Genomic DNA, 12,525 nt, shown 5'->3' with positions numbered 1-12,525 from the left:
AAGGGATATTAATTCAAGTCAATAAAAGGAATCATTGATCAAATCCACGAGGACTGTATCAGTTCAAGGCTCCTTATTGGATGATTATTAGCTGTTGCTGTACAAATATCACTGACAGGATTAATAAGATTTGTCATAGAATCAAAAGGCCAAAAATCAGTTCAGAGAAGGCTAAAAGTATTCCTTAAATTTAATTTTTAAATGCAGCTTTCCAAAAATCAGACATGTATTTTAGAGCAATCTTGACATCTCCAGAATTGCATAAATGAATTAAACCTGTCAATGACCTACTTTAATGAAAGAAATTACAGCCATCTTAAATACTTATAATTTATCTTTATGATGATATTGAGTTGCTAATTTTAGAATTCAGAAATGAGAAATTATGGCAACTAACTGCATTTAGCAAAATCAACCACCTGGAGGACAGTCAAGTATATACTTCAGGTAAACAGAACATTGAGTTTGCCCATTCCTGAACGTCTTGCCATTGCTAAAAATGTACACTGTATCTTCCCACAGAGGTTGAAGGAACCACAAGGAAATACAGGCCAACTCACTAGAGTTAATTCTATACACACCAACCATGTATACATATATTGAAACAAAGCATCTTGACAAGGGTACCTGAACAGCAGCCTACCTTCCCACAATGGCAGGGACTGCTCATTGCCTGCCAAACCTCCACCCTCCCCTTCTTCCTTAGAAAACAGAACACTGCTTTTTTTTGATGAGCACATTTCTTCCTGGCATAAAACTATATTATCCATGAATTAACATTTGATCAATTCAAGGATATGAGACATCAGATAAAGCTGCTTAAAGAAAACTGGCTTGTCTTTTAGGGGCCACCTTTTTGATTTTTTGCCTTTCTTACTCCTCCTGACACCCATATTTTTGATGCCTAGAGTCCAGCAGCCTCTGTGGACCTTGAGTTCCACACAGTAGGAAGGAAGAGCAGAAAAGCCAGAGCTTGAGCACTTGATGACAGGATGGAATTACTGCACAGCCACTCTAGTCTACATCTAAGCTACTTTCACAGGGGACAGAAACATTTTTCTATCTCCTTTAAGTCACTTTTATTTGGGGGTTTTCTGTTATGGGCAGCTAAAGTGATTTTAACTTATATAATTAGTCAATTCAGTTTTTTTTTAAATAGCCAAGAACCATAAATTAACTCTCTAGCTAATTTGTCTGTTGTTTTAAATTGATAGATTTGTACATGTAGACTCAATTTTAACTTTTTTTATCCTATTTAACAGTACTAGTCAAATTTGTTAAAATACTAATATGTCATGTAAGAAAATCATCACTATGAATGCCTTTTTTAATGTTTCCTTCACATATTATAAGAAATCTAGAGATAAAAATTTATTGGGAATCCAGTACATTCCTAAGGAAAATTTCTCTTCTAGTTCCCAAAGAATACCAAAAGAAGAAGAAGAAGAAGAAGAAGAACAATGAGAAACCCTGTATATTTATATTTTCTAAAGTAATTTGGGGAAGAAGAAAAATACTCTGCTATAGAATGTGCATTGACATGTGGTAATATGAAGAGCACTTTCTAGTTTAAACTATTTTCTATCATTTCTATTTCCAACATTCTGTTTTTAAAAATCTATTGATTCTTATATGCGAACAATGGTTAAAATTTTAATTTTCAAATAAAATTTACGCTGAAACCTCCTGATGATGATTTATAAAGGATAACATTTCTTAAAAGTTGGGGATCAAGTAAACAAGTTCTAACTTGTTTGTTGAAAACCTAAAGCTCTGTATAATCATATCTATTTCAACCACATACATGAAAAGAGGGAGCAAGAGGAAGAGGGAGAGAGAAAACAAACCTATTTATATCCATCTGGGTCCTAAATGAAAAGGACCCCATTCTACTGTATACTTTTTTTCTCCCCTACCATGTAGTATAGACTGGGGCTAGGAAAGCTTTCATCTTTCAACCTAGAAATAAAAATAATAAATAGTTCCAAGATTTTAGAATCAAAAAAGAATTCCTAGTACAAAAATCTCTCTCTTCCTCATCTCACTTTGATCTCTTTCTCTCTCTCCTCTGAAAAGGAAGAAAGAAAAAGCAAAATGCCATTACCAATTTCTTTTTTATTTTTCACAGTAAGTCACTGATATGGTAAGCTCTCAGGCTACAAAGTCATAATGTTTTTAGTCATTATTATTAAAAAAAAAGAAGATAAAAACCACAAGTCTCCAGATGTATTGTTCTAAAATTCATATTAAAAGTGACTCTACCATGCAGCCACTATTGAAAACAGTATGGAGGTTCCTCAAAAAACTAAAAATAGAGTTGCCATATGATCCAGCAATTCAACTCCTGGGCATATATCTGGACAAAACTATAATTCAAAAAGATACATGCACTCCTATGTTCATAGCAGCACTATTCACGATAGCCAAGACATGGATACAACCTAAATGTCCATCAACAGATGAATGGATAAAGAAGATGTGGTATATATACACAATGGAATATTACTCAGCCATAAAAAAGAATGAAATGCCATTCACAGCAACATGGATGGACCCAGAGATAAGCATACTAAGTGAAGTAAGTCAGAAAGAGGAAGACAAATACCATATGATATCCTTTATATGTGGAATCTAAAATATGACACAAATAAACTTATCTATAAAACAGAAACACACTCAAAGATATAGAGAACAGCCTTGTGGTTGCCAAGGTGGAGGGGGTGTGAGGGAGGGATGGATTGCGAGTTTGGGCTTAGCAGATGCAAACTAGTACATACAGAATTGATAAACAACAAGGTCCTACTGTGTAGCACAGGGAACTATATTTGATATCCTGTGATAATCTATAATGGAAAGGAATATGAAAAAGAATGTATATATATTTATATACATGTATAACTGAATCACTTTGCTGCACACAGAAATTAACACAACATTGCAAATCAACTATACTTCAATAAAATAAATTTTTTTAAACAGTGACTATCATCTACCATATGTGTGTTCATCTCAATAGCTTTTTGTTGCTATAGTTTATGCCAAAGATAGAAATATAAAGCTTGATGAGAACAACAACAGTATTCTGCATATTTTGAAGTCAGTTAACATTTAGGCAAACCCAAGGTATTTCTATTATAAATTTTCTAAGATTATAATTTGCATGGTTGATGACTACAGCAAAATTAATTTTCTTTAAAGTATCACAGAACTTACTAAACATCTTATGGTTGGTGTAGTAATAAAATATATTTTAAGTGATGTTCAGGACTTACCACCTCCACCTCCAAGAAGACTGGCATTTGCTGTTTGAAAGAAAACAAAATAAAAGACATTAAATAATATATAAAAATATAATATGCCAGAGCAGTTCAAGAAAAGTTGGTAATGATCATGCTATACATACATACACACACACACACACACATACACATATATATATATATCACGATATGTACTTTCATATAAAGACAGACTTTATTACTGTTTTATTATGGTATGAAAATTGAAATATTTCACTATTTTTCTCTTTTTTCTCTTCAAATGAATATTTTTATAATGTGCTTCCTTCCAATAAAATGAAGTACATATGTGATCCTTTTTTTTCCATTCTGTATCTAAATTAATCTTTTGGTTTCTCCATTTTATCAACTAGAGATAGAACAATGTTATTTAGGCAATTTCAACAATTTCAAAGGACAATGTAACAAGAAAGTATAATGATAATTTTAATTAAATTAAACACCATCAAATAAAGCTATCTCAAGACACTCTGCAATAAGAACAAACTCAAATAGTGACAGATTTATTCGTTTTTACATTAATTTTTTGTTTGAGGGAAAGAAATAAATTTTAAATATTTTTGTAAAACAATGATGTGTCATTTCTTATCCATTTATCCATTAACCTAGCACATACAATTATGAAGTCAAATAATATGCAAAATATAAGACCATTCCATTTAGATTTTTTTTTAAGAGGTCAGATTTCCAGAAGGTTCCACTGCAGTTTTCTGTTGAAGTATTAAGCAACTTTACGCCTGTGTTTATCTAGTCTCTACAAAAGCCAGAAAACAGAAGTCCTGCAGCAACATAAAAAAAGTATGTGGTAATCAAAGTCCCTTTCTTTGTGGAGAAACCTGAGCTACCAAAAGATTAAAGAAATCATTTAAGAAAGAGGAATAGGAATCTTTAACTTGAATTTTCCTGTGATGCCCACAAACCACGCACTGCCATAATAAGAGAAGCAAATATCAGAGTGTTAATGATTCTATCAATAAATAATGGAGCATTTTAAGAATAAATGCCAATATTCATATGTGATGGTTTGCTAATTATTGAAACACTAAAGAGAACATCATGAAAATGTGTGGAGAACAAACGCCTTTGAAGGTTTTCTCAATATGTCAATCTTAGAGCATCAAATCTTGTCTCATATGATCTTCCAAGTACAGGGCCATCTAATTGCTGCTCACGCCTTCCCCTCAGTGCTTTCATCACAAATATGGACTGCGTAGCAACGCCATTAGTCAACCATAAACAAAATTCACTTCAGATATTACATTTTATTTACTTTTTTAACTTTTTTTTTTTTCTTTTTTTGGGCCGCGCCACGTGGCATGTGGGGTTTTAGTTCCCTGACCATGGATCAAACCTGTGCCTCCTGCAGTGGAAGCGCGCAGAGTGTTAACCACTAGACCACCAGGGAAGTCCCACTTCAGATATTATAAAGTCATCTGCCACCCTGTCACCTCAGGTCCCCCAAATCCTTCTGACTTCACAGTGAAAATGTGTAGTATTTACATAGATCGTATCCAGGACTTAATGCCCTGCCCCAAATCAAACTTTGTAACTGTTGAAGTGTTAACTTGCTGACAGGGCATGAGGAAAGATGTTATGAATTCTATCTTGGTTCCATACCCTTTAGTGGATGGGAGAAATTTCATGATGTCTCTTGGCAAACCCAAACATTTTCTTAAAAATCTTAGCTACATGCATTTATAAAACTGCATGGCATTTCACACTCCTGCCGATTTTTTATTTTTATATTTGACTGAGAACTCCTTCCCTGTCTATAGGTTTCTCAGATCCCAGAAACTCCATCTGTTGTCCTCCAATTTATACATATTCATTCATAAAGAAAAATTTATTTCCAACAACAAACAACAACAGCAATGAATAGTAGCTTTACACTCAAATTATCATGCCCATAATCACAGTAACACAATATAACCTATTTTCACCCAATGCTTTGCTTAATAAAGGTGGAGGCTGCCTCTTTTGAGAGCACAGCCCAAGACCCATCTGTTTAACCAGGCCCTCGTCCAATAGAGGTGGGTGGATGTGTGGGAGCAGGTGTAGGAACTGGAACTCCAGTCCCGGAGAACCATCAAGTCAGTTTATGTCAGATGTGTGCCCACGTCTAGGTGAGCATGTCTGGCCACATTTTAACATCTACATAGAAGTATTTTATAAAACTGTGGCACTTACATAGGGCACAATCACTTTTAAGATAATTTCATGTGCATTACCAGTCATGTAATAGAATCTTAATCTAAGCTGTTTAAGTGTATTCAAAGCAATTCTAATAACTGTAATCCTAATAATGATTTTTCTAAAGAACCCATCAAATTTAAGTCTATTTTATCAATCTCTGTTCTCTAAAAATTAAAAAAAAATGTTTACATTATTAGGAAAAATATCAAGACAATTTTCTTCAGTAAAAGTGACAAAAATATTGGCAAATAAAAGTGAAACTATATTATGATTTCTAATATTATTCTACCTTCACAAAGCACCTTATGCATAATATAACTCATTGTCAACATTTATTGGTCAGGTGGGTTAATATTATTTCTTCCATTTTACAAAAGTGAAAATGACTTTTGTGTTTCTAAAATTAGTAGTCATTTAATTTTTACTTAATTATTTCTAATAAATCGAGGTATATCCTAATTAGAGAGGAAGCCCTTAAAGATAAAGTCTGAGTTTAATAATTTGGCCTGCATTTAATAAGTTCTCAATACATGTTTTACAATAGTGAGATAATTGGCAGGATTAATCCCATTTCTTTATTGACGTAGAAGAGGTTTTTTGTTTACTGAAGTGTGTGGAAAGAGCAAACTTTGGTCCTTTTCTTCCTGTAAGATCAAGGTCTGTTAAAGAAATTCTTAAAAGTTTATTTGGAAATAGTGATTAAAATTGTATGAAGTATGTTTATATAGTTACGTCCCTCTCTAGGTCCCCTGCTAGAGGGAATTTTGGATATGCCTCTTGTTATTCCTAGAGTTTCACAGGGAAGGTAAAGGAGAAAGGAACAAAGAAAACTTAAAGTTGATAAGCATGATGCTACTGCTTCTAAATTGAGATTTAAAAATCTCTTCTCTGAGCATGCTTACTAATCAACACTATTTTCCTTTATTTTTTTTTATTTTTTATTGTTTATTAGATTTAGGCTCACTTTTCCACTCCCTGTCAGGACTACTTCATAGATAGTGCTATATACATATATTATTTTTCATAGTAGCAATGGCTAATTGCTACTCTTATTTTTTTTTTATACAGCAGGTTCTTATTAGTTATCCACTTCATAAATATTAGTGTATATATGTCAATCCCAATCTCCCAGTTCATCACACCACCCACCTGCCCCCGCCACTTTCCTCCCTTGGTGTCCATACGTTTGTTCTCTACATCTGTGTCTCTATTTTGGCCCTGCAAACCAGTTCATCTGTAGCATTTTTCTAGTTTCCACATATATGCATTAATATACGAAAAATGTTTTTCTCTTTCTGACTTACTTCTCTCTGTATGACAGTCTCTAGATCCATCCACATCTCTACAAATGACTCAATTTCACTCCTTTTTATGGCTAATATTCCATTGTATATATGTACCACATCTTCTTTATCCATTCATCTGTCGATGGGCATTTAGGTTGCTTCCATAACCTAGCTATTGTAAATAGTGCTGCAATGAACATTGGGGTGCATGTGTCTTTTTGAATTATGGTTTTCTCTGGGTATATGCTCAGTAGTGGGATTGCCGGGTCATATGGAAATTCTATTTTTAGTTTTTTAAAGAACCTCCATACTGTTCTCCATACTGGCTGTATCAATTTACATTCCCACCAACAGTGCAAGAGGGTTCCCTTTTCTCCACACCCTCTCCAGCATTTGTTGTTTGTAGATTTTCTGATGATGCCCATTCTAACTGGTGTGCGGTGATACCTCACTGTAGTTCTGATTTGTATTTCTCTAATAATTAGTGATGTTGAACAGCTTTTCATGTGCTTCTTAGCCATCTGTATATCTTCTTTGGAGAAATGTCTATTTAGATCTTCTGCCCATTTTTCAATTGGGTTGTTTCTTTTTTTTAATATTGAGCTGCATGAGCTGTTTATAAATTTTGGAGATTAATCCTTTGTCCATTGATTCGTTTGCAAATATTTTTCCCATTCTGAGGGTTGTCTTTTTCTCTTGTTTGTAGTCTCTGTTGCTTTGCAAAAGCTTTTAAGTTTCATTAGGTCCCATTTGTTTATTTTTGTTTTTATTTCCATTACTCTAGGAGGTGGATCAAAAAAGATCTTGCTGTGATTTATGTCAAAGAGTGCTCTCCCTATGCTTTCCTCTAAGAGTTTTATAGTGTGCAGCCTTACATTTAGGTCTCTAATCCATTTTGAGTTTATTTTTCTGTATGTTGTTAGGGAGTGTTCTAATCTCATTCTTTTACATGTAGCTGTCCAGTTTTCCCAGCACCACTTACTGAAGAGACTGTCTTTTCTCCATTGTATAACCTTGCCTCATTTGTCAAAGATTAGTTGACCATAGGTGCATGGGTTTATCTCTGGGCTTTCTATATCCTGTTCCATTGAGCTATATTTCTGTTTTTGTGCCAGTACCATACTGTCTTCATTATTGTAGCTTTGTAGTATAGTCTGAACTCAGGGAGTCTGATTCCTCCAGCTCCATTTTTTCCCCTCAAGATTGTTTTGGCTATTCGGGGTCTTTTGTGTCTCCATATAAATTTTAAGATTTTTTTGTTCTAGTTCTATAAAAAATGCCATTGGTAATTTGATAGGGATTGCATTGAGTCTATAGATTGCTTTGGGTAGTATAGTCAGTTTCACAATATTGTTTCTTTCCATATGAGAACATGGTATATCTCTGCATCTGTTTGTATCATCTTTAATTTCTTTCATCAGTGTTTTCTAGTTTTCTGCATACAGGTCTTTTGTCTCCCTAGGTAGGTTTATTTCTAGGTATTTTATTCTTTTTGTTGCAGTGGTAAATGAGAGTGTTTCCTTAATTTCTCTTTCAGATTTTTCATCATTAGTGTATAGGAATACAAGAGATTTCTGTGTATTAATTTTATAGCCTGCAACTTTACCAAATTCATTGATTAGCTCTAGGAGTTTTCTGGTGGCATCTTTAGGATTCTCTATGTAGAGTATCATGTCATCTGCAAACAGTGACAGTTTTACTTCTCCTTTTCCAATTGGGATTGCTTTTATTTCTTTTTCTCCTCTGATTGCCGTGGTTAGGAATTCCAAAATTATGCTGAATAATAGTGGTGAGAGTGGACATCCTTGTATCATTCCTGATCTTAGAGGAAATGCTTTCAGTTTTTCACCATTGAGAATGAGGTTTGCTGTGGGTTTGTCTATATGGCCTTTATTATGTTAAGGTCAGTTCCCTCTATGCCCACTTTCTGGAGAGTTTTTATCATAAATGGGTGTAGAATTTTGTCAAAAGCTTTTTCTGCATCTATTGAGATGATCATATGGTTTTTCTTCTTCAATTTGTTAACATGATGTATCACATTGATTGATTTACGTATACTGAAGAATCCTTGCATCTGTGGGATAAATCCCACTTGATCGTGGTGTATGATCTTTTTAATGTGTTTGCTGGTATTTTGTTGAGGATTTTTGCATCTATATTCATCAGTGATATTGGTTTGTAATTTTATTTTTTTGTAGTATCTTTGTCTGGTTTTGGTATCAGGGTGATGGTGGCCTCATAGAATGACTTAGGGAGTGTTCCTTTCTCTGCAATTTTTGGGAAGAGTTTGAGAAGGAAGGGTGTTAGCTCTTCTCTAAGTGTTTGATAGAATTCACCTGTGAAGCCATCTGGTCCTGGACTTTTGTTTGTTGGAAGATTTTTAATCACAGTTTCAATTTCATTACTTGTGATTGGTCTGTTCATATTTTCTATTTCTTCCTGGTTCAGTCTTGGAAGTTTATACCTTTCTATGAATTTGTCCATTTCTTCCAGTTGTCCATTTTATTGGCATAGAGTTGCTTTTAGTCTCTTAGCATGCTTTGTATTTCTGCGGTGTCTGTTGTAACTTCTCCTTTTCCATTTCTAATTTTATTGATTTGAGTCCTCTCCCTCTTTTTCTTGATGAGTCTGGCTAATGGTTTATCAATTTTGTTTATCTTCTCAAAGAGCCAGCTTTTAGTTTTATTGATCTTTGCTATTGTTTTCTTTGTTTCTATTTCATTTATTTCTGCTGTGATCTTTACGATTTCTTTCCTTCTACTAACTTTGGGTTTTGTTTGTTCTTCTTTCTCTAGTCCCTTTAGGTGTAAGGTTAGATTGTGTACTTGAGATTTTTCTTGTTTCTTGAGGTAGGTTTGTATTGCTATAAACTTCCCTCTTAGAACTGCTTTTGCTGCATCCCAAAGGTTTTGGATCGTTGTGTTTTCATTGTCATTTTTCTCCAGGTAGTTTTTGATTTCCTCTTTGATTTCTTCAGTGATCTCTTGGTTATTTAGTAATGTATTGTTTAGCCTCCATGTGTTTGTGTTTTTTATGTTTTTTTCCCTGTAATTGATTTCTAATCTCATAGCATTGTGGTCAGAAAAGATGCTTGATATGATTTCAATTTTCTTAAATTTACTGAGGCTTTATTTGTGACCCAAGATGTGACCTATCCTGGAGAATGTTCCATGTGCACTTGAGAAGAAAGTGTATTCTGTTGTTTTTGGATGGAATGTCCTATAAATATCAATTAAAGCTATTGTCTGTTGTATCATTTAAAGCTTGGGTTTCCTTATTAATTTTCTGTTTGGATGACCTGTCCATTGGTGTAAGTGAGGTGTTCAAGTCCCCTACTATTATTGTGTTAATGTTGATTTCCTCTTTTATAGCTGTTAGCAGTTGACTTATGTATTGAGGTGCTCCTATGTCGGGTGCATATATATTTATAATTGTTATCTCTTCTTCTTGAATTGATCCTTTGATCATTATGTAGTGTCCTTCCCTGTCTCTTGTAACATTCTTTATTTTAAAGTCCATTTTATCTGATATGAGTATTGCTACTCCAGCTTTCTTTTTATTTCCATTTGCATGGAATATCTTTTTCCATCTCCTTACTTTCAGTCTGTATGTGTCCTTAGGTCTGAAGTGGGTCTCCTGTAGACAGCATATATATGGGTCTTGTTTTTGCATCCATTCAGCAAACCTGTGTCTTTTGGTTGGAGCATTTAATCCATTCATGTTTCAGGTAATTATCAATTTGTATATTCCTATGACCATTTTCTTAATTGTTATGGGTTGTTTTTGTAGGTCCTTTTCTCCTCTTGTGTTTCCCACTTAGAGAAGTTCATTTAGCATTTGTTGTAGAGCTGGTTTAGTGGTGCAGAATTCTCTTAGCTTTTGCTTATCTGTAAAGCTTTTGATTTCTGCATCGAATCTGAATGAGATCCTTGCTGGGTAGTGTAATCTTGGTTTTACTTTCTTCCCTTTCCTCTCTTTAAGTATATCATGCCACTACCTTCTGGCTTGTAGAGTTTCTGTTGAGAAATCAGCTGTTAACCTTATGGGAGTTCCCTTGTATGTTATTTGTCATTTTTCCCTTGTTGCTTTCAATAATTTTTGTCTTTAATTTTTGCCAATTTGATTACTATGTGTCTCGGCGTGTTTCTCCTTGGGTTTATCCTGACTGGGACTCTGTGCTTCCAGACTTGGGTGGCTATTTCCTTTCCCATCTTAGGGAAGTTTTCAACTATAATCTCTTCAAATATTTTCTCAGGTCCTTTCTCTCTCTCCTCCTTCTGGGACCCCTATAATGTGAATGTTGTTGCGTTTAATGTTGTCCCAGAGGTATCCTAGGCTGTCTTCATTTCTTTTCATTCTTTTTTCTTTATTCTGTTCCACGGCAGTGAATTCCACCATTCTGTCTTCCAGGTCACTTATCCTTTGTTCTGCCTCGGGTATTTTGCTATTGATTCCTTCTAGTGTATTTTTCATTTCAGTTATTGTATTGTTCATCTCTGTTTGTTTGTTCTTTAATTCTTCTAGGTCTTTGTTAAACATTTCTTGCATCGTCTCAATCTTTGCCTCCATTCTTTTTCCGAGGTCCTGGATCATCTTCACTATCATTATTCTGAATTCTTTTTCTGGAAGGTTGCCTATCTCCACTTCATTTAGTAGTTTTTCTGGGGTTTTATCTTGTTCCTTCATCTGGTACATAGCCCTCAGCCTTTTCGTCTTGTCTCTCTTTCTGTGAATGTGGTTTTTTTCCCACAGGCTGCAGGATTGTAGTTCTTCTTGATTCTGCTGTCTGACTCTGGTGGATGAGGCTATCTAAGAGGCTTGTGCAAGTTTCCTGATGGGAGGGACGGGTGGTGGGTAGAGCTGGGGGTTGCTCTGGTGGGCAGAACTCAGTAAAACTTTAATCCGCTTGTCTGCTGATGGGTGGGGCTGCCTTCCCACCATGCTGGTTGTTTGTCCTGAGGCGACCCAACACTGGAGCCTACCCGGCTCTTTGGTGGGGCTAATGGTGGACTCTGGGAGGGCTCATGCCAAGGAGTACTTCCCAGAACTTCTGCTGCCAGTGTCCTTGTCCTCACGGTGAGTACAGCCACCCGCCGCTTCTGCAGGAGACCCTCCAACACTAGCAGGTAGGTCTGGTTCAGTCTTCTATGGGGTCACTGCTCCTTCCCCTGGGTCCCAATATGCACACTACTTTGTGTGTGCCCTCCAAGAGTGGAGTCATTGTTTCCCCCTGTACTGTCGAAGTCCTGCAATCCAATCCTGCTAGCCTTCAAAGTCTGATTCTCTAGGAATTCCTCCTCCCGTTGCCAGACCCCCAGGTTGGGAAGCCTGATGTGGGGCTCAGAACCTTCACTCCAGTGGGTGGACTTCTGTGGTATAAGTGTTCTCCAGTTTGTGAGTCACCCACCCAGGAGTTATGGGATTTGATTTTATTCTGATTGCGCCCCTCATACCATCTCATTGTGGCTTCTCCTTTGTCTTTGGAATTGGGGTATCTTTTTTGGTGAGTTCCAGTGTCTTCCTGTCGATGATTGTTCAGCAGTTAGTTGTGATTCCGGTGCTCTCGCAAGAGGGAGTGAGCACACGTCTTTCTACTCTGCCATCTTGAATGAATCTCAATCAACACTATTTTCTTTCACATTTTTCTAAGGAAAATGTCCCTTCTATTACCAGAGGAGGTGGAGGAAAAAAGCAAGCTTCAGTAATTGTCTCAAAGACTGATTCAATGAGAAACTAAAATGAGCCGT

At 35.6% G+C, this 12,525-nt stretch overlaps 1 protein-coding gene across 10 annotated transcripts in view; it reads right to left on the bottom strand.

Annotated features, from left to right (window-relative positions):
• MACROD2 (mono-ADP ribosylhydrolase 2) overlaps positions 1–12,525 on the bottom strand; it is a 1,990,905-nt gene that overhangs the window by 1,515,349 nt on the left and 463,031 nt on the right. For all 10 annotated transcript variants that reach the window (XM_082359154.1, XM_082359151.1, XM_082359149.1 and 7 more), the window contains exon 4: positions 3,273–3,302. In XM_082359154.1, the coding sequence (XP_082215280.1) occupies positions 3,273–3,302 (30 nt within the window). The remainder of the gene's footprint in view (positions 1–3,272; positions 3,303–12,525) is intronic.

Source organism: Balaenoptera borealis (genome assembly GCF_965194805.1).
Source record: "Balaenoptera borealis genome assembly, chromosome: 16".
NCBI classification, from domain to species: Eukaryota; Metazoa; Chordata; class Mammalia; order Artiodactyla; family Balaenopteridae; genus Balaenoptera; species Balaenoptera borealis.
The sequence above is the reverse complement of the archived record's forward strand: the minus strand, read 5'-3'. Positions and strand labels throughout refer to the sequence as shown.